Consider the following 23,965-nt stretch of genomic DNA (forward strand, 5'->3'; position numbering starts at 1 on the left):
TCAATCGTAGAATCCAGATATTCAGAAACTTTGTAAAAAAAAGCCTAATAAGAAATATTTTTTTTCAATTCTCAGTTTCATGTTTTATTGTAGACTAGAGCTTGTTGAATACCTTCCCAAGGGAGTTGTAACACCATTCCACAACCTAGACAAGGAGATAGAGCCTAGATGAAAAATATTTTTGTGTCTTTCATTGTGGCTCCACAGAATACCATACCATAGGACAACCAGGCTTCTAAAGGTATAACACGCTGAATTGAGCTTCGTATGTTGACTCCGTTTTAACTTGGTATCCAGCTGGAAAAAATGGTTCAAATGGCTCTAAGCACTATGGGACTTAATATTTGAGGACATCAGTCCCTAAGGACATTCGAACCTGCGACCGTAGCAGCAGAGAGGTTCCAGACTGAAGCGCCTAGAACCGCTCGGTCACAGCGGCTGGTCAGTATTCAGCTGGACACCAAGTTATTTTTCACAATCTGTTTCATTGGCGTATGGCCATTAACGCCTACCTATGGTACTAACAGGTCACTATTGATGTTTTGAAATTGCATGAGACTTTGCGAGAATAAGGTACGATCTACCTGTATGCTTCTCCAGCTGAAATCTAAGCTGTGTCTGCTGGGGCTGAATTTGGACCCTAGATTATGGCACACTGTGTTAAGAACTGGTCTACTAACATTAGTGTCATAGATTAAGCCCCGATTTGTTGAATCTATGCCTTGTATAGTAATGTTTATGACCCAATAAACAATTTCATAACTCCATCAGATCTTAAATAGTGAGAAAAGGAGCAGTTACAGTAGAATGCACCTTACAATAAAACAAGCAGCTCGAAATTTACAAGTGTAGCTTATGTGACTGGGTCGTCTGCTGCCATAGCCTATTAACGTCAGATTTCGTCGTATTGTCCTAACGGATACGTTGGTCGTACGTCCCACCTTGATGTCTGTGGTTATTTCATGCAGTCTTGCTTGTCTGTTAGCACTGACAATTCTACGCGAATGCCGCTGCTCTCGGCCGTTATGCGAAGGCTATCGGCCACTGCGATGTCCATGGTGAGAGAAACGCTTGAAATTTGGTATTCTCTGCACACTCTTGACAATGTGGATCTCGGAAGACTAAATTCCCTAACTATTTCCGAAATGGCATGTCCCATGCATCTAGGTACAACTACATTCCGCGTTCAGTTAATTCACGTAGTACGGCTGTAATCATGTCGGAAACGTTTTCACACGAATGAGTTGAGTATACATTCAGCTTGATAGTGCACTGCGCTTTTTATACCTTGTGTACACACTACTAACGCCATTTTGTATACAGGGTGGTCCGTTGATAGTGACCGGGCCAAATATCTCACGAAATAAGCATAAAACGAAAAAACTACAAAGAACGAAACCCGTCTAGATTGAAGGGGGAAACCAGATGGCGCTATGGTTGGCCCGCTAGATGGCGCTGCCATAGGTCAAACGGATATCAAGTGCGTTTTTTTGAATAGGAACCCCCATTTTTTATTACATATACGTGTAGTACGTAAAGAAATATGAATGTTTTAGTTGGACGACTTTTTTCGCCTTGTGACAGATGGCGCTGTAATAGTCACAAACGTGTAAGTATGTGGTATCACGTAACATACCGCCAGTGCGGACGGTATTTGCTTCGTGATACATTACCCGTGTTAAAATGGACCGTTTACCAATTGCGATCCTGGACGACATCATCCAAGTGTCCGGACCGTTCGCCGGATAGTTACGTTGTTTAAGGAAAGAGGAAGTGTTCAGCAACATGTGAAACGTCAACCACGACCTGCAACAAATGATGATGCCCAAGTACGTGTTTTAGCTGTTGTCGCGGCTAATCCGCACATCAGTGGCAGACAAATTGCGCGAGAATCGGGAATCTCAAAAACGTTGGTGTTGAGAATGCTACATCAACATCGATTGCAGCCGTACCATATTTCTCTGCACCAGGAATTGCATGGCAACGACTTTGAACGTCGCGTACGGCTCTGCCACTGGGCACAAGAGAAATTACAGGACGATGACAGATTTTTTGTACGCGTTCTATTTAGCGACGAAGCGTCATTCACCAACAGCGCTAACGTAAACCGGCTTAATATGCACTATTGGGCAACGGAAAATCCACGATGGCTGCGACTAGTGGGACATCAGCGACCTTGGCGGGTTAAAGAATGGTGCGGCATTATGGGAGGAAGGATAATTGGCCCCCATTTTTTCGATGGCAATCTAAATGGTGCAATGTATGCTGATTTCTTAAGAAATGTTCTGCCGATGTTACTACAAGATGTTTCACTGCTTGGCAGAATGGCGATGTACTTCCAACATGATGGATGTCAGGCACATAGCTCGCGTGCGGTTGAAGCGGTATTGAATAGCATATTTCATGACAGGTGGATTGGTCGTCGAAGCACCATACCATGGCCTGCACGTTCACCGGATCTGACGTCCCCGGATTTCTTTCTGTGGGGAAAGTTGAAGGACATTTGCTACCGTGATCCACCGACAACGCCTGACAACATGCGTCAGCGCATTGTCAATGCATGTGCGAACATTACGGAAGGCGAACTACTCGCTGTTGAGAGGAATGTGGTTACACGTATTGCCAAATGCCTTGCGGTTGACAGACATCCTTTTGAGCATTTATTGCATTAATGTGGTATTTACAGGTAATCACGCTGTAACAGCATGCGTTCTCAGAAATGGTAAGTTCACAAAGGTACATGTATCATATTGGAACAACCGAAATAAAATGTTCAAACGTACCTACGTTCTGTATTTCAATTTAAAAAACCTACCTATTACCAACTGTTCGTCTAAAATAGTGACCCGTATGTTTGTAACTATTACAGTGCCATCTATCACAAAGCGAAAAAAGTGGTCCAACTAAAACATTCATATTTCTTTAGGTACTACACGTATATGTAATAAAAAATGGGGGTTCCTATTTAAAAAAACGCAGTTGATATCCGTTTGACCTATGGCAGCGCCATCTAGCGGGCCAACCATAGCGCCATCTGGTTTCCCCCTTCAGTCTAGACGAGTTTCGTTCTATGTAGTTTTTTCGTTTGACGCTTATTTCGTGAGATATTTGGCCCAGTCACGATCAATGGACCACTTTTTATGTGCATATCGCCATCCCATGACTTATCACCTCGGTGTAGTCAAGCAAGAAGACGGTATGTTTATTACTAATAACGCAGGAGAGCTGTTCATGATTGAGCTTTTTCATTCTCTGTACCATGAATAATCATTCAATAGACAAAGGGGATGTTGCCAACAAGTGAGTTCAATATGGCGCTACACAAAGCGTGCATCAGTACCGTATTGCATACGAAAATTAAATAAATGACTTGGGAGAACAGACATGAAGGACAGTAATAGTGAACCGATACACTGTATTAACTTGAAAGTGGGCTAACAGGAACATGCAATGCGTGAGAATCACAATACACATGGACTTGAATCGAATTTCCAGCAGCCATAAAAATAGAAGTTTTCTGTGCACGTATCCCAGTAAGACAATGAATAATCTAAAATATATGAAAGAATGACGATAATGCATCGGATTGAGTAACTACGACAAGATCCTGTAATAAGGTTCCATTTTATGAAGAATAAACTACCTCTGTGCTTGTGCAACATCGCGTGCCTAGGCAGAGATCACGTTTGCAGTTCATCATCAATTCAGCATTCGGAAAGTTTGAAAAATACATGTATGAAAACGAGTATCACATGAGTTAAATGTATTAATCGTTGACTACTAACAGCCTCTGCAAATAACTGCAGCAGTGTCACCAAAAGATCTCTAGAACTGCAGCTACCACCTCCAAATTGCTTCAACTTCCTCGCTTTGGCGTGAGGGGTAGAATACGAATTCAAACACTCTCAGCCACATGGACAACTTGACGGCGCGCTACTCTCATTGGTTGAAAGCAAGTCGAACTCGCCAGACGTGAAACACATTACTTCAGGAGTGTCTCACAGAGAGATGACTGGGAGATCTTGCACTAGCTGTCCATTACTGACTACAGGATATCTTTGCGAAAAGTTTGCAAAGACCATTTCGTAATCCAAAGAAATCAAAACTGTGAATAAATTGAGAGTGCCATTTACACTGATCAGCCAGAACATTATTATTACCAACCTACAATCAATATACGAGGGTGAGTCAAATGAAACCTTAAATTTGTAATAACAAATCGAAATTTCGCGACGTTATCCTGTAAGTTGGTAAGCGTGCTACAAATAGCGTGCAGAATGGCCTGCAGGTGGCAGCATAATGCAGATGCACACATACTGTCGCAGTATCAGTATAAAGATGGCCGCCCCACTTGCGACTTGCACCAGGGAAGAACAGCGTTCTGTTATTCGGTTTTTGCGTAGTGAAGGTGCGAAACCTATTGAAATTCATCGACGAATGAAAGTTCAGTACGGTGTTGCATGTTTGTCACAGCAGCAAGTCTACGAATGGAGTAGGAAGTTCGCAAATTGTGTGGCTTCAGTGGAAGATGCTCCCCGTTCAGGTCAGGCACAACGAGTTGTGACTCCACAGAACATTCCAGCAGTTGAATCCATAGTGAAGGAAACCGCCGAGTGACACTGAATGACATTGCAGCATGTTTACAGATTAGTCATGGGTCAGCACACCACAATGTGCATGATGTGGTCCAGTTTCACAAAGTGTCTGCAAGATGGGTGCCATGGCAGCTGACTCCTCAAATGAGAGAACGACGTGTTGATGGTTGTGAAGAACTTCTTCGGCGCTTTGAACGAGAAGGTGATGGCTTCCTTGCAAGAATCGTTACTGGGGACGAAACCTGGGATCACTTCCAACCAACCGGAAACGAAGAGAACGAGCAAGGAATGGCACCATTCCCCATCACCAAGTGATTTCCGTATGTTTGGACCACTCAAAGACGCAATGGGAGGAAAGAAGTTCCGTTCTGATGAAGAGGTACGCCACGCGGTGCATGAGTGGTTGCGCGGACTACCAAAACAATTTTGTTCTAAAGGAATTTACGCACTTTGTAAGCGCTGGAGGACTTGCATTGTGCGTGAGGGAGATTATGTTGAAAAGTGATACAGCTTTGTACCACTTCTGCACAATAAATGATATTTAAAAAAATATTTAAGGTTTTCATTTGACTCACCGTCGTAAAACCGTACAGAAGATAGCAGCGTCGCTTGACAAGGAATGGCTGCTAGTCAGACCCACGCACGGTACGTGTGGTATCAGTGAGCGTGCTGTCTTGTGTGTAGAATGGGGAAGGCGCGCGATCTATCGTAGTTTGACCGAGGGTAAATTGTAATGGCCCAGAGGCTCGACACGAGCATTTCGGAAAGTGTACGACCTGTCGGGTGTTCTAGGAGTGTTATGGTGAATGTCTGCAACACGTGGCGAAATCAAGGTGAAACCACGTCCAGACGTTGTGGTGTTGGACGGCCACCTCTCATTACAGATGTCGGACGTCGTAGGCTGGGCAGACTGGTGAACAGGACAGGCGGCAAACTGTGGCGAAACTACCATCAGAATTTAATGCTAGGCAGAGTACAAGTGTCAATTATTCAAAACAGTCTTAATCGCATTTATTATTATTATACCGTCAACCGGTCTCAACCCGACGTAGGGGTCATCTTCTGGGCGTTTACACTGTGAAATTATAGATATCCGTCAGAAAGACTCCATTATACAACAGCTAAAATTACGTAAATTTAAAATATGTTACCCATTGGTCGACTGCTGGTGGTGTCACTCCTGTCTACATAACGGCAGGAAACTATGCGAGACTAACCCTTCGTATGGGCTTAAATAGCTTGCTGAGATCACGTGAATAGACGGCAACACCTCCAGCGGCGATCAACGGCTTTTAATGCAGTTTATTATATGTAATTACTAGTCACCTTGGTTTAACATAAATGTAAGTGACAGTAAATAACAGAAAACGAAACCATTCGAATTAAAAAGAGTTACAATTATTTATAATTAACACTATAACTTGATCGCCGCTGGGGGTGTTGCCGTCTATTCACGTGATCTCAGCACGCTATTTAAGCCCATACGAAGGGTTAGTCTCGCATAGTTTCCTGCCGTTATGTAGACAGGAGTGACACCACCAGCAGTCGACCAATGGGTAACATATTTTAAATTTACGTAATTTTAGCTGTTGTATAATGGAGTCTTTCTGACGGATGTCCATAATTTCACAGTATAAACGCCCATAATATGACCCCTACGTCGGGTTGAAGCCGGTTGACGGCATAATAATACTAAATGCGATTAAGACTGTTTTTGAATAATTGGTTAATCATACTAATCGCTGCTTCATCTCCACAACCATGTTGTCCAGAGCACAAGTGTGTCTGATTACACAGCGCACCGGACGCTCCTAACAATAGGTCTCCACAGCCAACGACCCATCCATGTGCCAATGTTAACACCACGACATCGGCAACTGCGACTGAAATGGCCAGGTGGCCATAGGCTCTGGACGCTGGTGCAGTGGGAGAGCGTTGCATGGTCTGATGAATCACGATACCTTCTCCGTTCTGCCTATGGGAGGGCGCGAATCCGTCGTCTTCCAGAGGAACAGCTCCTTGACAGGCGTACTGCGGGACGGAGACTAGCAGGCGGCGGCTCCATTATGCTCTGGAGAACGTTCACCTGGGCATCCAGTGGAGATCGTACAAGGCACCATGATGGCCAAAGAGTATCGTACACTTGCTGCAGACGACGTACGTCCCTTCATGACGATCATGTTTCTTGGTGGCAGTGGCAAATTTCAACAAGATAATGCGCCATGTCGTAAGGCCACGTGTGTGATGGAGTGGTTCGAGGAACCCAGTACGTTGTCCTCGATGGTGAGTGTTCATCGGAGGTGAGGGTGCCCCATGGAAGTGTGGTAGATCCGCTGTTGTTTTCTATCTACATAAATGATCTTTTGGATAGGGTGGATAGCAATGTGCTGCTGTTTGCTGATGATGCTGTGGTGTACGGGAAGGTGTCGTCGTTGAGTGACTGTAGGAGGATACAAGATGACTTGGACAGGATTTGTGATTGGTGTAAAGAATGGCAGCTAACTCTAAATGTAGATAAATGTAAATTAATGCAGATGAGAAGGAAAAAGAATCCTGTAATGTTTGAATACTCCATTAGTAGTGTAGCGCTTGACACAGTCACCTCGATTAAATATTTGGGGATAACATTGCCGAGCGATTGAAGTGGGACAAGCATGTAAGGCAGTTGTGGGGAAGGCGGATAGTCGTCTTCGGTTCATTGGTAAAATTTTGGGAAGATATGGTTCATCTGTAACGGGGACTGCTTATAAAACACTAATACGACCTATTCTTGAGTACTGCTCGAGCGTTTGGGATCCCTATCAGCTCGGATTGAGGGAGGACATAAAAGCAATTCAGAGGCGGGCTGCTAGATTTGTTACTCGTAGGTTTGATCATCACGCGAGTTTTACGGAAATGCATCAGGAACTCGGGTGGGAGTCTGGAGGAAAGGAGGCGTTCTTTTCGTGAATCGCTACTGAGGAAATTTAGAGAACCAGCATTTGAGGCTGTCTGCAGTAAAATTTTACTGCCGTCAACTTATATTTCGCGGCAAAAGATAGGATAAGAATTAGGGCTCGTACAGAGGCATATAGGCAGTCATTTTTCCCTCGTTCTGTTTGGGAGTGGAACAGGGAGAGAAGATGCTAGTTGTGGTACGAGGCACCCTCCGCCACGCACCGTATGGTGGATTGCGGAGTATGTATGTAGATGTAGATGTAGAACACAGTGACGTGTTGCAATTGATATGCAGCCCCTCCCCCCACAACTGGCGAGATTTGAACCCGATCAAACACAGGTGGGATCTTCCTCCCCCTCCAGCAATTAACGGGAATTTGGTGATTTGTGTATGCAAACGTGATGGCAACTCGTTCCGGCGACTTACCAAGGAATTGCTCCCATGCTTATTTCTGTCGACATACCGGCTATTAGGCAGGTGGTCATAATGTTCTGGCTGATTAATGTAATAAGCATCATTCAGGTAGTATGCCTATGTCACCAACAAATATTACAGTCTTTGAACTACAATTTATAGTCTTTGGAAGGTCATTATGTACCTTCGAAATAAGAACGGACCCGTACCGATCCTCGCTGCACTCCATATGTTATGTTCTCCCTTTACGAGGATAGTTCCATGCCTGAGACACAGTCTGTCACTGAGAACCTCTGTATTCTGTTAAGATTCCGTTTACCCAAGAGGGATCCCATTAACGCCTTAATGCTTTAATATGCCAAGTAGAATTTTGTGATCCACACAATCATTAGCGTCTACAGAAACTTATACAGGGAGTGGGCGAGAAGTGAAAATTGCCTTTTTTTATACAAATGAGTTGGTCAGTTTCAAGACATGTTATACCCACAAGATGGTTCAAATGGCTCTGAGCACTATGGGACTTAACTTCTGACGTCAGCAGTCGCATAGAACTTAGAATTACTTAAACCTAACTAACCTAAGGACATCACACACATCCATGCCCGAGGCAGGATTCAAACCTGCGACCGTAGCGGTCGCGCGGTTCCAGACTGAACCGCCTAGAACCGCTCGGTCACAACGGCCGACTACACGTAGGTTTGATTCAAGGAAAGCAGAAAGATGAATATCGAGTCATCAACCACGCTGCTGAAAGAAAGTTTCTGAAGTAGCTTTTCGAAAAAAAAATTACTTGAAGCATAAAAAGTAAAATCCCCCAATTTTGGATTTGCATGTTTTTTGGATAAGTTTCTGAAGTGGTTTTTCGAAAAAAAATTACTTGAAGAATAAAAAGTAAAACCCCTCATATTTTGGATTTGCGTGTTTTTTGGCTAGGAAATTGTTCTCAAACTGGAGCAGGGAGCTACTGATTAAAAAAACTGATTATTTCAAATTGTAAGGATCACATCGCAGCCTAATAATGAGGTGGTAATGTCCGTATTATTGCTCGCATTTACGGCGATAATTCGAAGTTGAGTTACTCGTTGTTCGAAGAATTTGCAGTGAGATACAACTGGTAATCTAAGTGTTCGAAATCGTCGCTTTATCCATAAACCATCTGTAGAACTATTTCGAAACCTTATGTGTTCATCCGCATGAAGTTCCTGAATTCCATGCAAGAAGATCGTGTCCAAGTCTTTGATTTTCAGAAGACTAAACCAGCAACCAGCAGAAAATCGAGTTCGCATCTATGTTTGATTCAAGCAAAGCAGGAAGTTTAAAGTTAGGTCATTTGCTGCGCTGCTGTAAAACGTTCTTCAGTAAGGAAAGTAAAAATGCGTCCCACGCTGCGTTTTACTCTATGCGTAAATAATTGAAAATCACCGGTTTTGGACTCGCATAGTTTTTCGCTGTGCGGTTGTTCTGACACGACTGCAATCAGTTCTGTGTCACGAAGGCAACTTGCATATCCGTAACTAGTTATCAGACGTGAGAAAGATCTGCTACATCTTCTAACTCTAGATACTGCTGCTCCCTCAAGTTAAGGCGATTGTTCGGTAGGTGGCAGTGCCATCGTTTTCACAGCTTCACTAATCGTGCGCCGTGTCGGCTGGTATCGACTGCGGTCTGTAGATCGTATCTCTTGTTCGTTTTACCTCTGCTCGCCAGACAGCGCTCTTGCGCCGCGTCTTCCGGTTTGAAACGTCTGGAAGGCGGCGATTTTGAAACGCACAGACACCGGGGTACGAGGAGGAAGGAGGTCGGTTGTAGGAAACGTGTACTGTCACGCGCCGGTGGTCGGTGTCTTCGCCGATTCGCTCTGAGGGAATCATGACAACGGGAACGACTTTGATTATGATTAGCTGAGTTCGATGGTCTGAAAGAACACATCTTTCCTGTTGTCGGACCATGCTGTCTGTTGTTACTGGCCTGCCCTACGTCTTTCTTCCCTGAGTCGTGAATACGTGCTTTGTGGGAAGTCTGGATCCCCCAGTGTGTGATGTGTATCGCTTATATAAATGTTTGAGCCTGACCACATATGTGTTCACTGTGTTGCTTTACTAAAAAGTACCTTTATTGTGGCCCCTGGGCTTGACGATTGGGGTGACAGGTTTTTATTCTTTGGTTTTAACAGAGTTATACTCCTTGCCAAATGATGCCTAACATTATTACTGTCATCGTTTGTTACGTGCGGTGGGAATTGGTGCTGACGTGAACATTTACGATTAACGTGCTCTTTTAATTATGCTTTAGATTCTGATCTGGCCACATCTATTATTATATCGGGTGTACTGCTGGTAGGCTGTAAAATTTTGTTTGACACCATTGGCTGTTGTAAAGAGAGATTCCCTGCCTGATTCTTGGAGCCTGATTGGGTCCGCGGGCCATCTTGTACTGGTATCTGACTGTTACGGTATTAACAGAACCGGATTGTAACCTGGAAGGAAGTTTAAAATCTTCTCAAACGATGTTTGTAGCTTGTTTAGGTTAATATACTTATTCTTGGCTCTCGGCAGTCTTTAAATTGTACTATTCTAGAAATTCCTAGTTTAATCCGTTAATCGCTGTTCGCCAGTTGTTGTTGTACCTTATTCTGATTACTTGTTCAGGTAACTTCTTGTTTCAAGTATGCTATCGTGCTATTCGACATGCTGGTGTTTCTAGACATTTTCTTGTGGCATGACTCTTATTTTACGAGCGCCCTGCTGCTGCCTGAGGGATCAGCTGCTGTTTTTGCAATCTATGCGTGCAATTGGCCCAGGGTGACAAGGGTGAGCGCAACGGTCACACGATATTACTGGACTGCATTTGGGACAGGCCGCTGTCGTTCCCTAGAGTGAAGCAGCCTTAATGGCACTGTGACTGCTGTTTGAATTAAATTTTTTCTTCTCTGGTTCGTGTGGGCCTAAATCTTTCAGAGTTCGCGTATTTTTGTCTTTTGGCTTGGATCCCTTTTCGTGCCGTGCCCTTTCTGTATCAAGTTTTCCCTTGTCAGCCAGGTCATTTGCTGGTTCTTGTATCGCTTGAATTTGCCAGCTATCTCAAAAGACTGTCTTCGATTTTAATTTGTAATTTAAAACATTTTGTTAACTTAGAGATTTAAATGTGTTTAAATATTTTACCAGTTACTAAATTTGTACTTGTCGTTGTTAAATTGGTTAAGCTATGGTGCTCCCTTGAATCCAAGGCATTCCACTCATTGTTCTAAGGACGACTGATTCAAAAAAAATATTTTATTGTGCTGTAATATTGTTGTTGTTTGTAAAAAAAAATAGTTTATGCGGATCACTAGGCAAATAAGAAATGACGTCATAACCTGGGGCCTAGGCCTTCCATGAATTTCTGTTAATCCTTGCTGGAGTTCAATTGATTACGCAGAACATGGTTATTTCTTACTGGCTAAGGCGATGAGGCGTCGTCTTGCCTTCTCGACATCATTGATTGCTTCATATGTGAATTGCCTTAACCACTATTTTCTTGTTTCTAAATTTCACCGTATTTGTTACAGGAAAACACCACAGGAGGATGGAGTACAGAATGCCTTGGCGTGACCTATTTAAAGCAGGAGCAGCTTCAGTATGAGCTCAAGTTACAGCAACAGCTGATTGAGGGCACCGTTGGGGTACTGGCAGCAAGGCTATGTGCACCGTTGGGCAGTCCTGTTCATATTTCCCCTGACATCATCGGCGAAGTAAACAGATATCTACAGTTCAGGCTCAACTATTTCATTAGGACAAACGTCTCGCCGATTTAAAGTACCTTCAGCTTAGTAGCGAACAAGAAGATGTAGTTAATCAATTGCTCGGTCAGGTGAAAGAGTTACAAGTTAGCTCAAGTACATTGGGTTTAGATGGGGAGACGAGCAGTATGGAAGATGGTGGTCCCTTGCGAGTTGGTCGGATCAGGCTATCAGTGACATAAACGTTCAAATTTTTAATAGGTTCAAATTCTGAATAGATCAGTCCCCGACATGTTTACTAACTTACCGAATCCGAGTAAGGATTTGCTTCAGGATATTTCTAAACTGTCCTGTGATCATTTGACCCAGACTGAGAATATGATGCGTTTGACTGTTCGTTTTGAACTCCATGCCAATGCGCTACGAATTTCATATTCTGTTATATCTCGTTTATTATATCCCTTGACTCGAGAATTGTTGAGCGGCATGTTTTCCGAAATACTTTAGAGCTAGGGCACGTTGAATGAATTGAGAGGTCGTATGATAAAAGTGACGTTATCGTCTTGGGAATGAATTGGAGCGTGAACATTATTGGCAGGTACAGACACGTACCGAGATCTTGCCTGAGTATATCGAGCGTGTCCACATAGCTGTCGCCACTTTAAAGATGGGAGTCATGGAACATGAAAGTGTTTTAAGTATTTTGCAGGGAATGTGGCCGGACGATCATTCGCGTATTAGCTTTGAATGAAAGTCCACCATATTTCTTGAGCTGAATGAATTGGTATCCTCTATGGAGGCATTTAGGTTCACCGATAAGGAGCGTAACTGACTCGAAGAGCTAGAATCTGCGCGTCAATGCCGAGTTAATAAAACCCGTGATCCATCTCCTAACTCCTTGAGTCGCCGCGATCGCTTCTGATATGGAAGAGGGGGTCATTTCATGCGTGAGTGTCGCATCGAGAGAGGTCCAAGAGCAAGCCAAGGCCATTCCCTGTAAGCCTCCTGCTTGCTGTGCTAGCGTTCTCGCTCTTAACCATTCTTCGATTCCATACATATACATGCCCAACTCAATCAATGACATGTGTGTGGCCTTTTGGATTTGGATAATTCCGTTTCCTTATTGTACCATAATTGCTGCTTCTCAGGTTTCAGGTGGTAAATGGGTAGGTGTAGCCAGAGACAAGCGATGTCGAGGTAAATTATCTACTTGTAGCTTTTTTGGTCTATTAAGTTAGTCGTTGTAAGGAATGTATTTGTAACCCTACTTCTCGGTTGTGAATTTATTCAGTGGACTGGTTTCGTGCTGGATTTTGGTAGCAAGACCTTCGTCTTTAAGTTTTGTCTTTCAGAGAAGACAGCCCTTTGTTCTTGCCGTATTCTTAGCAATGTAAATTCGCTTAAATCGTCATTCCAAATCCATTGTGAGCCATCTGGGGGAGTTTGAGGCTAGGCAGGTGCTGAGTACCTCAGGCAACTAGCCTGATGTCTTCACTAATCAGTTTGGGGTCTCGGGCAGGATTCAGTACAATATCTGTGTAACTGATGATGTTCTGGTGTGACAAGCTTCATTTTGATTAGCCCACACCCCTGAAGTGGGGATATTGCGATAAAACATCAATCACGTGTTTAGGGATGGGGTTATTAGGCCTTCCGTATTATCTTATGCCTCCCCAATATTTTTGGTCCCCAAGAGACAAGGCAAGGATTGTTGATTATGGGGCACTTAATCAAAACATCATTCTGGAATCTGTTCCACTTCCTGACTGGCACAACTGTTTTGCTGTTGCTTATTATTACACGGTACTTGATATTTCCAGATACGGTTCACCTAGGATTCTAAGCATGTTACTGCATTTTGCACCAGTTGGAACCTATGTTTGTTGGCTTAGCTACTGGGGCCACTGTGCTGTTTCGCCTATTGTATCATATTCTGGGAATGCGTCAGTCACTACCTCGATGATGTGAAATTTAAAATCTTCCCGGTGAATTAAATGTTTCAAGAGATTTCGGGATTGCAGCAGATCATCATAAACTTCAAAAATGGTTCAAATGGCTCTGAGCACTATGGGACTTAACTTCTAAGGTCATCAGTCCCCTAGAACTTAGAACTACTTAAACCTAACTAACCTAAGGACATCACAAACACCCATGCCCGAGGCAGGATTCGAACCTGCGACCGTAGCAGTCGCGCGGTTCCGGACTGAGCGCCTAGAACCGCTAGACCACCGCGGCCGGCCATAAACTTCACTCCACAATATTTCGACTGGATTCCTGCCAGTCATCTTCAGGTGGGCCATCGAATACTGGCAACGACGTTCTCCGCTCCACCCTATATAGCGCGGTGAGAGTACTTTCGCGCATGTGTCGGTCACGGTGACAGATGGACCACACTGCCCCGGCGGCAGCGCCCCCACTGGTGGCACTACAAGGACCAACTGTCTTCAGCGTTGCCACTCCCCTCAGCCATCAAGTATATTGACATATTCGCCTGGAGCATAGCTTCGAGATGACGAGATTCCATCCATTATCCAGATAGTAACCGCTGATATGGTTCATTAGATACAGGGCTATTACAAATGATTGAAGCGATTTCATAAATTCACTGTAGCTCCATTCATTGACATATGGTCACGACACACTACAGATACGTAGAAAAACTCATAAAGTTTTGTTCGGCTGAAGCCGCACTTCAGGTTTCTGCCGCCAGAGCGCTCGAGAGCGCAGTGAGACAAAATGGCGACAGGAGCCAAGAAAGCGTATGTCGTGCTTGAAATGCACTCACATCAGTCAGTCATAACAGTGTAGCGACACTTCAGGACGAAGTTCAACAAAGATCCACCAACTGCTAACTCCATTCGGCGATTGTATGCGCAATTTAAAGCTTCTGGATGCCTCTGTAAGGGGAAATCAACGGGTCTGCCTGCAGTGAGCGAAGAAACTGTTGAACGCGTGCGGGCAAGTTTCACGCATAGTGATGTGAAAGATTCAGTGTTTAAACCTCCTCTACCAAGAAACGTGCCAGAACTCCGAGCTCGCATCAACAATGCTTTCGAACTCATTGATGGGGACATGCTGCGCCGAGTGTGGGAGGAACTTGATTATCGGCTTGATGTCTGCCGAATCACTAAAGGGGCACATATCGAACATTTGTGAATGCCTAAAAAAACTTTTTGAGTTTTTGTATGTGTGTGCAAAGCATTGTGAAAATATCTCAAATAATAAAGTTATTGTAGAGCTGTGAAATCGCTTCAATCATTTGTAATAACCCTGTATTTCACGATGCATACTTCAACGAATTCTTTTATAATGGAGTCCCAAAAAGATATGGCTGTGGCCAAAATTAATGTTTCATCACACTGCATTCAATGTCCGTTGGAGATAGATACAATGTTGTGCAATTGCAGATTTGCTAGATTGCAAAAGGCGAGTGCAACGTTTATGTTCTATGCAGCGTTCTCCCACTGTGCGTGTTGTTTGTCCTATATAGGCCACACCACACTGGCAAGATATTTTGCAAATTCCCGCCTTCCGTAATAAAAAATTATCCTTCACTGATTCCAGCAGGTCCGCAATCGTAGATGGTGGGCTGAAAATCGCTTTCACCTGAAAATTACTAAGGGTTCTCGCTATTTTGAAGGAAATATTTCCAACGAAGGGAAGAAAAGCTAAGGACTTTGCTGGTACGTTCTCCTCTTCGTCCACTTCCCAGATCTTGGTTTTAGCTGAGGATACCCTGTTAATTTTTCCGGGTAGCGAATCCATTGTGTCTGAACACTGCCTTAAATGTGCAAACTCTTTAGGCAAAAAATCTGCATCCGACACTGTAGAGGCTCTGTGTACAAGGGTTTTAAGCACAGTCACGGATGATGGCAACGTGAAGAGTGTAAGTACAAACCAGTGTGAGTGGACTTATGATAACCAAAATGTCCCAGAGATCTGTCACTCTTCTGCTCAACCAAAACATTGAGGAATGGGAGACAACCATCTCTCTCTAACTGCATAGTAAACTGAATGTTCTCATGAATGGAGTTCAGATGATGTAAAAACTCCATTAACCAATCTTCTCCATAGGGCTACTCTATGAAAGTATCATCCACATAGCTCAAAAAATACTTGGTTTAAGAACCACTGATTCAAGTGCTCTTTCCTCAAAATCCTCCATAGAAAAGTTAGCCACCAGAGGAGACAAGGGGCTGCTCATGATGACTCCGTTAATCTGTTCAAAATATCCTTGGTTGAACAAATAATAAATTGAGGGAAGAGCGTGCCGAAACAAAGCAGTGATGGCTGCCTGAAACTGTTTACCAGTTAGTGCCATGGAATCTCAAGAGGTACCTTTTAAAACGAGATCCTACATCAAAACTCACTAAAAGATTCAGATGGAGAACCCCAGTCTGTTAATACAATAGGATACTTTCCGTATATGATTTGGGCATTTGCCAACCAATGGTCTCGGCAAGAAAGCAAAATGCTTGACTAAATCATATGTGGGTTCAAATGGTTGAAATGGCTCTGAGCACTATGGGACTTAACATCTTAGGTCATCAGTCCCCTAGAACTTAGAACTACGTAAACCTAACTAACCTACGGACATCACACACATCCATGCCCGAGGCAGGATTCGAACCTGCGACCGTAGCAGTCCCGCGGTTCCGGACTGAAGCGCCTAGAACCGCACGGCCACCGCGGCCGGCAAATCATATGTGGGGGCATCAATATTAATCACTATAGGCCGTAAACGAATACCATCTTAGTGCACCTTAGGAAGGCCACACAGTCTTGGTGGTATTCTTTCATGTCATCTTAACCGACTCTGAAGGTAACGAAGACGAATTCAGGCGTGTACACGTCTTCTGTAGGACACGTGCTGTAGCGTTGTGATCAATATTCCTTTATATAGAATCACTAAATAGGTCATACATCTTCTCCAAATGCAAATTATGAGAAAACAAAACAAGGATACCACTATGTCCAGGTCCTCTAGGAGATTTTTAGTGCAGCTATTTCTTCAGAGGTTATATTACTGCATTGAGGAGGATGTTTCAAAAGAGCATGACAAGTTTCCCTTCTTATTTCTTCAGCAGCTTCCATAGGAAAGCGCCATACAGCTTCTTCACCACCACTTAGAAAAATTATGAAAGGTAGTGCACTAGGTGACGATCCGGTCTGCCGAGCGCTGTTGGCAAGCAGGGAGCACTCAGCCCTCGTGAGGCAAACTGAGGAGCTACTTGATTGAGAAGTAGCGGCTCCGGTCTCGGAAACTGACATACGGCCGGGAGAGCGGTGTGCTGACCACATGCCCCTCCATACCCGCATCCAGTGGCGCCTGTGGTTCTGAGGACGACACGACGGTCGGTCGGTCCCGTTGGGCCTTCATGGGCTGTTCGGGAGGAGTTTAGTTTAGTTTAGTGCACTAGGTGCAGGTGTAAGATTGAGTTCTTTACCCGATATAGACAGCGTCACATCAGCCAGATCTCCATGAAGTTGACCATGGAACTTCTTGCAGTATTCCCTGTGGTGGACGGCTGTCATCGCACCAAACGATCAAGTTTTGATTTCTACCAAGAAATTGCATCCTTGTATAACCAATCAAACTTGGCTGAAGTCACTCATTCATTCCAATGCCATGACACAGGAGAGAGAAGTGCTCCAACCTTCAGATATAGATGGAAATAGCATGCAACCTTTGTCTTGTGTAACAAATTCGCTCCTTGCCAATAGTATGACTGGCCTCCTCAAGTGCAGTGGCAGTCTTAATAAAATGTGCCACTCTGGTAAATTCTGGTATTATGCCATGATCCCGACATCTCGCTAAAAAACGTAAAGAACTTTGTTTTGCTCTATTACCACGTAGCTTGTCGAAACTTCTTCCATCTGAGGCCATCTCTTCCCCGTAAAGCTGTCTGACGTGAAATTTAAAATTTTCCCAGCGAATTAAATGTTTGAAGAGATTTCGAGATTGCATCCGGTCGTCGTAAACTTCTTAATCTGTTGATCGCCGTTTGCCGGCTATTTCTGTACCTTAGTCTGGATTGCTTGTCCAGGCAGCCATTTGCTACATGTGTGTTATCGTGTTAATTGAATGTTGGTGTTTCTAGGCATCTCCTTGTCGCTTTGGCTTATTTTACGAGCGTCCTTCTGCTGCCTGATGGGTCAGATACTGTTTTTGTAGTCTATATGTGCATTGGCCAGGCCTGACAAGGGTGACCGTATTGGCGACACGACATTTTACCTATTACAAAATTTGTGCTAGTCATTGTTATAATTGACCTTCAAAAATTTTGATCTGTATTTTAAACCATTCTGTTAGTTTGAGACATTTAAATTATTTAAACATTTTACATACTACTAAATTTGTGGTAATCGTTGTTACATTTGACCTTCAAAAATTTTGCTTAAATTTTATCAGGTCTCTTAAATGACCGTGTTAAATTTTGGGTCTGTAATTTAAAATCATTGTGTTAGCCTGGTATCATTTTGCTGTCGTTTTTAAGTTGGATAAGACATGGTACTTTCTTGAATTCAAGCAGTTCACTCAGTGTTGTAAGAACTACTTATTTATAAAAGATTATTTCATTATGTTTTATTATCGTAGTTGTTTTTTAAAAATTGTTTAATACATGTGAATAGCTTGCCAAATAATGTCATAACCGTGGGCTTGGGCCTACCATGAATCTCTGTTAATGTGGCATAGTGGAGCTCATTCAACCTCATTAATCGTAATCTGACAATTTGTACGAAATATTTCGTGAATCGGTGGATCCATTAGTGAAAATCGGATTAAAATCCCTACAACAGTTCCTGAGATAAGCCTGTATATGCAAACGACTTCAGTTTGTATATAGAGAGATGTTAACAAATTGCTCTTTTTCAGAAATGTTTCTTCCTATAGCCAGTCTTCACTTTATGTCCTCTCCACTTCGGTAATTACCAACTATTTTCTTCCCAAATCCGAAAACCCTTATACTACCTTTAGTGGATGATTTCGTAATTCCCATAGCATCATTTGATTTAATACGACTGCATTCTGTTACGCTTGTTTCATTTTTGACGTTCATCTTTTTCCAATACAGTAGACATTCCGTTCATCTGCTCGTCTTAGTCGTCCGCCGCCCCCTGACAGAATTACAATGTAATCGACAAAACACAAATTTTCTGTTCCTTTCCCTAGAATTTCAATTCAGTTTCCAAACTGCTCCTTGGTTTCCTTCGCAGCTTGCTTTATTCATAGACTAAACAGCATCGGAGTAATGCTACAACCCTGGCTCACTTCCCTCTCAACAACTGCTTCCACTTCATGTCCTTCTACTCTTATAACTGCTGTCTGGTTTCTGAGCAAACTGTAAATTTCCGCTCCCTGTATTCTATTCTTGCTACCTTCAAAATTTCAAAGAGTGTAGTCCAGTCAAAAGCTTTCTCTATACCTAAAAATGCTATAAATGCATATTTGCCTTTATTCAGCCTAGGATAATTCGTGCGATCAGTGTCGTCTCGCTTGTTCCCATATTTCTGCAGAACCCAGGTCGAGTTCTACCAGTTTTTCCATTCTTCTATACATACTTCATGTCAATACTTCGCGACCGTGACTTGTTAAACTCATAGTTCCGTCGTATTCACAGTCTCAGCACCTGCCTGCTTCGGAACAGGAATTAACGCATTCTTTCTGAAGTCTGACGTTATTTCGCCTGCGATGTCGGGGATTTGATGTTTTACCGGATTCCTGATGTTCACGGTACACTCGTTAAATGGTCATACGGGAATTGGCTCTGAACACTATGGGACTTAACATCTGTGGCCATCAGTCCCCTACAACTTAGAACTACTTAAATCTAACTAACCTAAGCACATCACACACATCCATGCCCGAAGCAGGATTCGAACCTGCGACCGTAGCAGTCGCGCGGTTCCGGACTGAGCGCCTAGAACCACTAGACCACCGCGGCCGGCATACGGGAAAATCTCCACTTCATCGCTATCTCGGTGATACTGTGTCCCATAGCTCGTGCGACGACTATAACACCACGTTCAAACTCCCTTAAATCTTGATAACCTGCCGTGGTAGCAGCAGTAACTGATCTAACAACTGCTCCAGGCACTTGTTGACTTATATAGGCGTTGCCGAGCGCAGTGCCGTATTCAGCCTATTTACATACCTCTGTATTTGTCCCTTCAGTGTGTATCGCCTGATGGTCCCACTCACGTGAACGTTTCCCATAGGCTGATGGTCCAAACAGGCCTCCAAACGCAACTCTTTGAGCTAGCTCTTTGTGTCTCCAGTAACAAATTTATCGCTGAAGACACAAAGGGAGAGCTTAAAGAGCTTCTACCGGCTAATAGAAGTTAACCAAAGTATTAAACTCGCAAAGCATTGCAAAGATAAAATCGCTACTTTAGGAAAGCAAAACTACTGTGTGCAAAAAATGAAAGTGCGAATTGACGTGCAACTTTCAGCATCCTTTCAAGACATAATTCATTCCGATGAACTACTCTTTCAGTTCTTTTGCCGTCTTTCACAGAATGACAATCTTATGAGCAGATATCAAGGTTTTTATTTCTTCACTCTTAATATTAATTCCATTTCCCAATTTCTCCTCGGTTTAATCACATTTTCACAGCAATTATATGTACAATTTTGAGTGAAATTAAATTCCTCAAAGAATACCGTTGTTAAGAGTGGCAGTCTTGCCTTAGTCCCCAAACTGAAAAGAGGGATTGAATTCAGTACAGACCATGATCCAGCTAACAAACACCGGCAGCGCGGATGCGATGAGCAGTCGCTTGCGGCCGACGACGTCGACGATGAAGGGCACCCCTATTTTGGTAGGCACGGTCGATATGGTGAAGCAGGAGATGATCCAGGAGGCCTCGTCCGCAGTCAGCGGCAGCCACGAGCCCGGCTCCTGCAGGCGCGGCAGGATGGGCGACGCCCAGCCGGAGATCATGCCGCTCGTCAGATACGTCAGAGTCGCTGTGGGAACACCCTGCACTCACTCACCCGCAGTCTCTGGTACACACTAGTGTCATTTATTTATCGTATTTACACTACTGGCCATTAAAATTGCTACACCAACAACAAATACAGATGATACACGGGTATTCATTGGACAGATATGTTATACTAGAACTGACATGTGATTACATTTTCACCCAATTTGGGTGCATACATCCTGAGAAATCAGTACCCAGAACAACCACCTCTGGCCGTAACAACGGCCTTGACATGCCTGGGCATTGAGTCAAACAGAGCTTGGATGGCGTGAACAGGTACAGCTGCCCATGTAGCTTCAACACGATACCACAGTTCAACAAGAGTAGTGACTGGCGTATTGTCACGAGCCAGTTGCTCGGCCACCGTTTTCTATTGGTGAGAGATCTGGATAATGTGCTGGCCAGGACAGCAGTCGAACATTTCCTGTGTCCAGAAATGCCCGTACAGGACCTGCACCATGCGGTCGTGCATTATCCTGCTGAAATGTAGGGTTTCGCAGGGATCGAATGAAGGGTAGAGCCACGGGTCTGAAATGTAGCGTCCACTGTCAAAAGCGCTGTCAATGCGAACAAGAGGTGATCGAGACGTGTAACCAATGGCACCTCATAGCATCACGCCAGGTGATACGCCAGTATGGCGATGACGAATACACGCTTCCAATGTACGTTCATCGCGATGTCGCCAAACACGGATGTGACCATCATGATGCTGTAAACAGAACCTGTATTCATCCGAAAAAATGACGTTTTGCAATTCGTGCACCCAGGTTCGTCGTTGAGTACACCATCGCAGGCGCTCCTGTCTGTGATGCAGCGTCAAGGGTAACCGCAGCTGTAGTCTCCGAGCTGATAGTCCATGCTGCTGCAAACGTCGTCGAACTGTTCGTGCAGATAGTTGTTGTCTTGGAAACGTCCCCATCTGTTGACTCAGGGATCGAGTCGTGGCTGCACGATCCGTTACAGCAATGCGGATAAGATGCCTGTTATCTCGACTGCTAGTGATACGAGGCCATTGGCATACAGCACGGCGTTCCGTATTACCCTCCTGAGCCCACCGATTCCATATTCTGCTAACAGTCATTGGATCTCGACCAACGCGAGCAGCAATGTCGCGATACGATAAACCGCAATCGCGATAGGCTAGAATCCGATCCTTATCAAAGTCGAAAACGTGATGGTACGCATTTCTCCTCCTTACACGAGGCATCACAACGACGTTTCACCAGGCAACGCCGGTCAACTGCTGTTTGTGTCTGAGAAATCGGTTGGAAACTTTCCTCATGTCAGCACGTTGTAGGTGTCGCCACAGGCGCCAACCTTGTGTGAATGCTCTGAAAAGATAATCTTTTGCGTATCACAGCATCTTCTTCCTGTCGATTAAAATTTCGCGTTATCTTCATGGTGTAGCAATTTTAATGGGCAGTAGTGTTTTTTTTTTTTCATTAACCAGACCTGATTAGGGTGTTGAGAGCTTCTCTTTCATCAGAGTAGAATCTCACGAGTACTTAATCTTTTACATGGCAGTTACGTAAAAATCAATTATAATATGACACATAATAATGAAATAGAATTAAAAATTATTGAATGTGTTTGGGGACAATGTGAATAAACAGTACTGACTAACAAGTAAAACCTGAAAAAGCTAACACACTCTGAGACAAAAAAGACGCAACTCCAAGGAATTATCCGAATTTTACAGAAATCGGTACATCTGATTGACATGTAGAGACAACGATTATAATTTCAGAAATAGTGGGTGATCTATTCAAGAAAAAGAGCTTCACAAATCGAGCAGCCCAATTACACATTGGTCCTCCTCCTGGTCCTTATGCAAACAGTTAATCGGATTGGCATTGATCGATAGAGTTATTAGATGCTCTCCTGAGAGGTACCGTGTCAAATTCGCTCCAATGGCGTATTATATCGTTAAAATCTCGGGATGGCTGGAGAGCACTGTCCATAATGCCCCATACGTTCTCAACTGGAGAGAAATACGGTGACATTGCTGGCCAAGTTAGGGTTTGGCAAGCACGAAGATAGGCAGCAGAAACTGTGGCTGTGTGCAGGCGGGCGTTATTTCGCTGAAATGTGAGCTCAGGATGGTTTGCCATGAAGTAAGAGCATATGGACTATCAGACCAATTGTGTGACTGGATTGAAGAATTCCTATATAACAGAACGCAGCACGTCATTCTCAATGGAGAGAAGTCTTACGAAGTAAGAGTGATTTCATGTGTGCCGCAGGGGAGTGTCGTAGGACCATTGCTATTCACAATATTCATAAATGACCTTGTGGATAACATCGGGAGTTCACTGAGGCTTTTTGCGGATGATTCTGTAGTATATCGTGAGGTTGTAACAATGCAAAATTCTACTGAAATGCAGGAGGATCTGCAACGAATTGACGCATGGTGCAGGGAATGACAATTCAATCTCAATGTAGACAAGTGTAATGTGCTGCGAACACATAGAAAGAAAGATTCTTTACCATTTTGCTACAATATAGCAGGTCAGCAACTGGAAGCAGTTAATTCCATAAATTATCTGGGAGTAGGCATTAAGAGTAATTTAAAATGGAATGACAATATAAAATTAATTTTCGGTAAAGCAGATGCCAGACTGAGATTCATTTTAGAATCCTAAGGAAATGCAATCCGAAAACAAAGGAAGTAGGTTACAGTACACTTGTTTGCCCACTGCTGGAATACTGCTCACCAGTGTGGGATCCGTACCAGTTGGGGCTGATAGAAGAGATAGAGAATTTCCAACAGAGAGCAGCACGCTTCGTTGCAGGATCATTTAGTAATCACGAAAGCGTTACGGAGATGATAGATAAACTCCAGTGAAAGACTCTGCAAGAGAGACGCTCAGTTGCTCGGTACATACCTTCACCGAGGAGTCAAGCAATATATTGCTCCCTCCTACGTACATCTCGCGAAGAGACCATGAGGATAAAATCAGAGAGATTAGAGGCCGCTAGAGGCATACCGACAATCTTTTTTTCCACGAAAAATACGAGACTGGAATAGAAGGGAGAACCGATAGAGGTACTGAAAGTACCCTCCACCACACAACGTCAGGTGGCTTGCGGAGTATGCATGTAGAAGGGCAACAAACGGGGCGTAGATATCGTCGGTGTACCACTGTACTGCAAGGTTTCCGAGGATATCAACCAAAGGGGTCCTACTATGGAAAGAAGTAGCACCCCTCCGCATCACCCATGATTGTCGAGCCATATGGCAATCGACAGTTACGTTGGTGCCTGTTCCGGGCGTATCCAGACACGTCTTTGGCTTGTAATCTTACGCAC

The 23,965-nt window shown here is 43.8% G+C and overlaps 1 protein-coding gene across 1 annotated transcript in view; it reads right to left on the minus strand.

The window, feature by feature from the left end:
* The window catches only part of LOC124796006 (facilitated trehalose transporter Tret1-like), a 45,558-nt gene extending 24,948 nt beyond the window's left edge, over positions 1 to 20,610 (minus strand). Inside the window, exon 1 of the mRNA XM_047260089.1 lies at positions 20,398 to 20,610. Coding sequence (XP_047116045.1) covers positions 20,398 to 20,610 — 213 coding nt within the window. The remainder of the gene's footprint in view (positions 1 to 20,397) is intronic.
* Between the last annotated feature and the right edge of the window lie 3,355 nt (positions 20,611 to 23,965).

This window comes from Schistocerca piceifrons, chromosome 4, assembly GCF_021461385.2.
Source record: "Schistocerca piceifrons isolate TAMUIC-IGC-003096 chromosome 4, iqSchPice1.1, whole genome shotgun sequence".
Lineage (NCBI taxonomy): Eukaryota > Metazoa > Arthropoda > Insecta > Orthoptera > Acrididae > Schistocerca > Schistocerca piceifrons.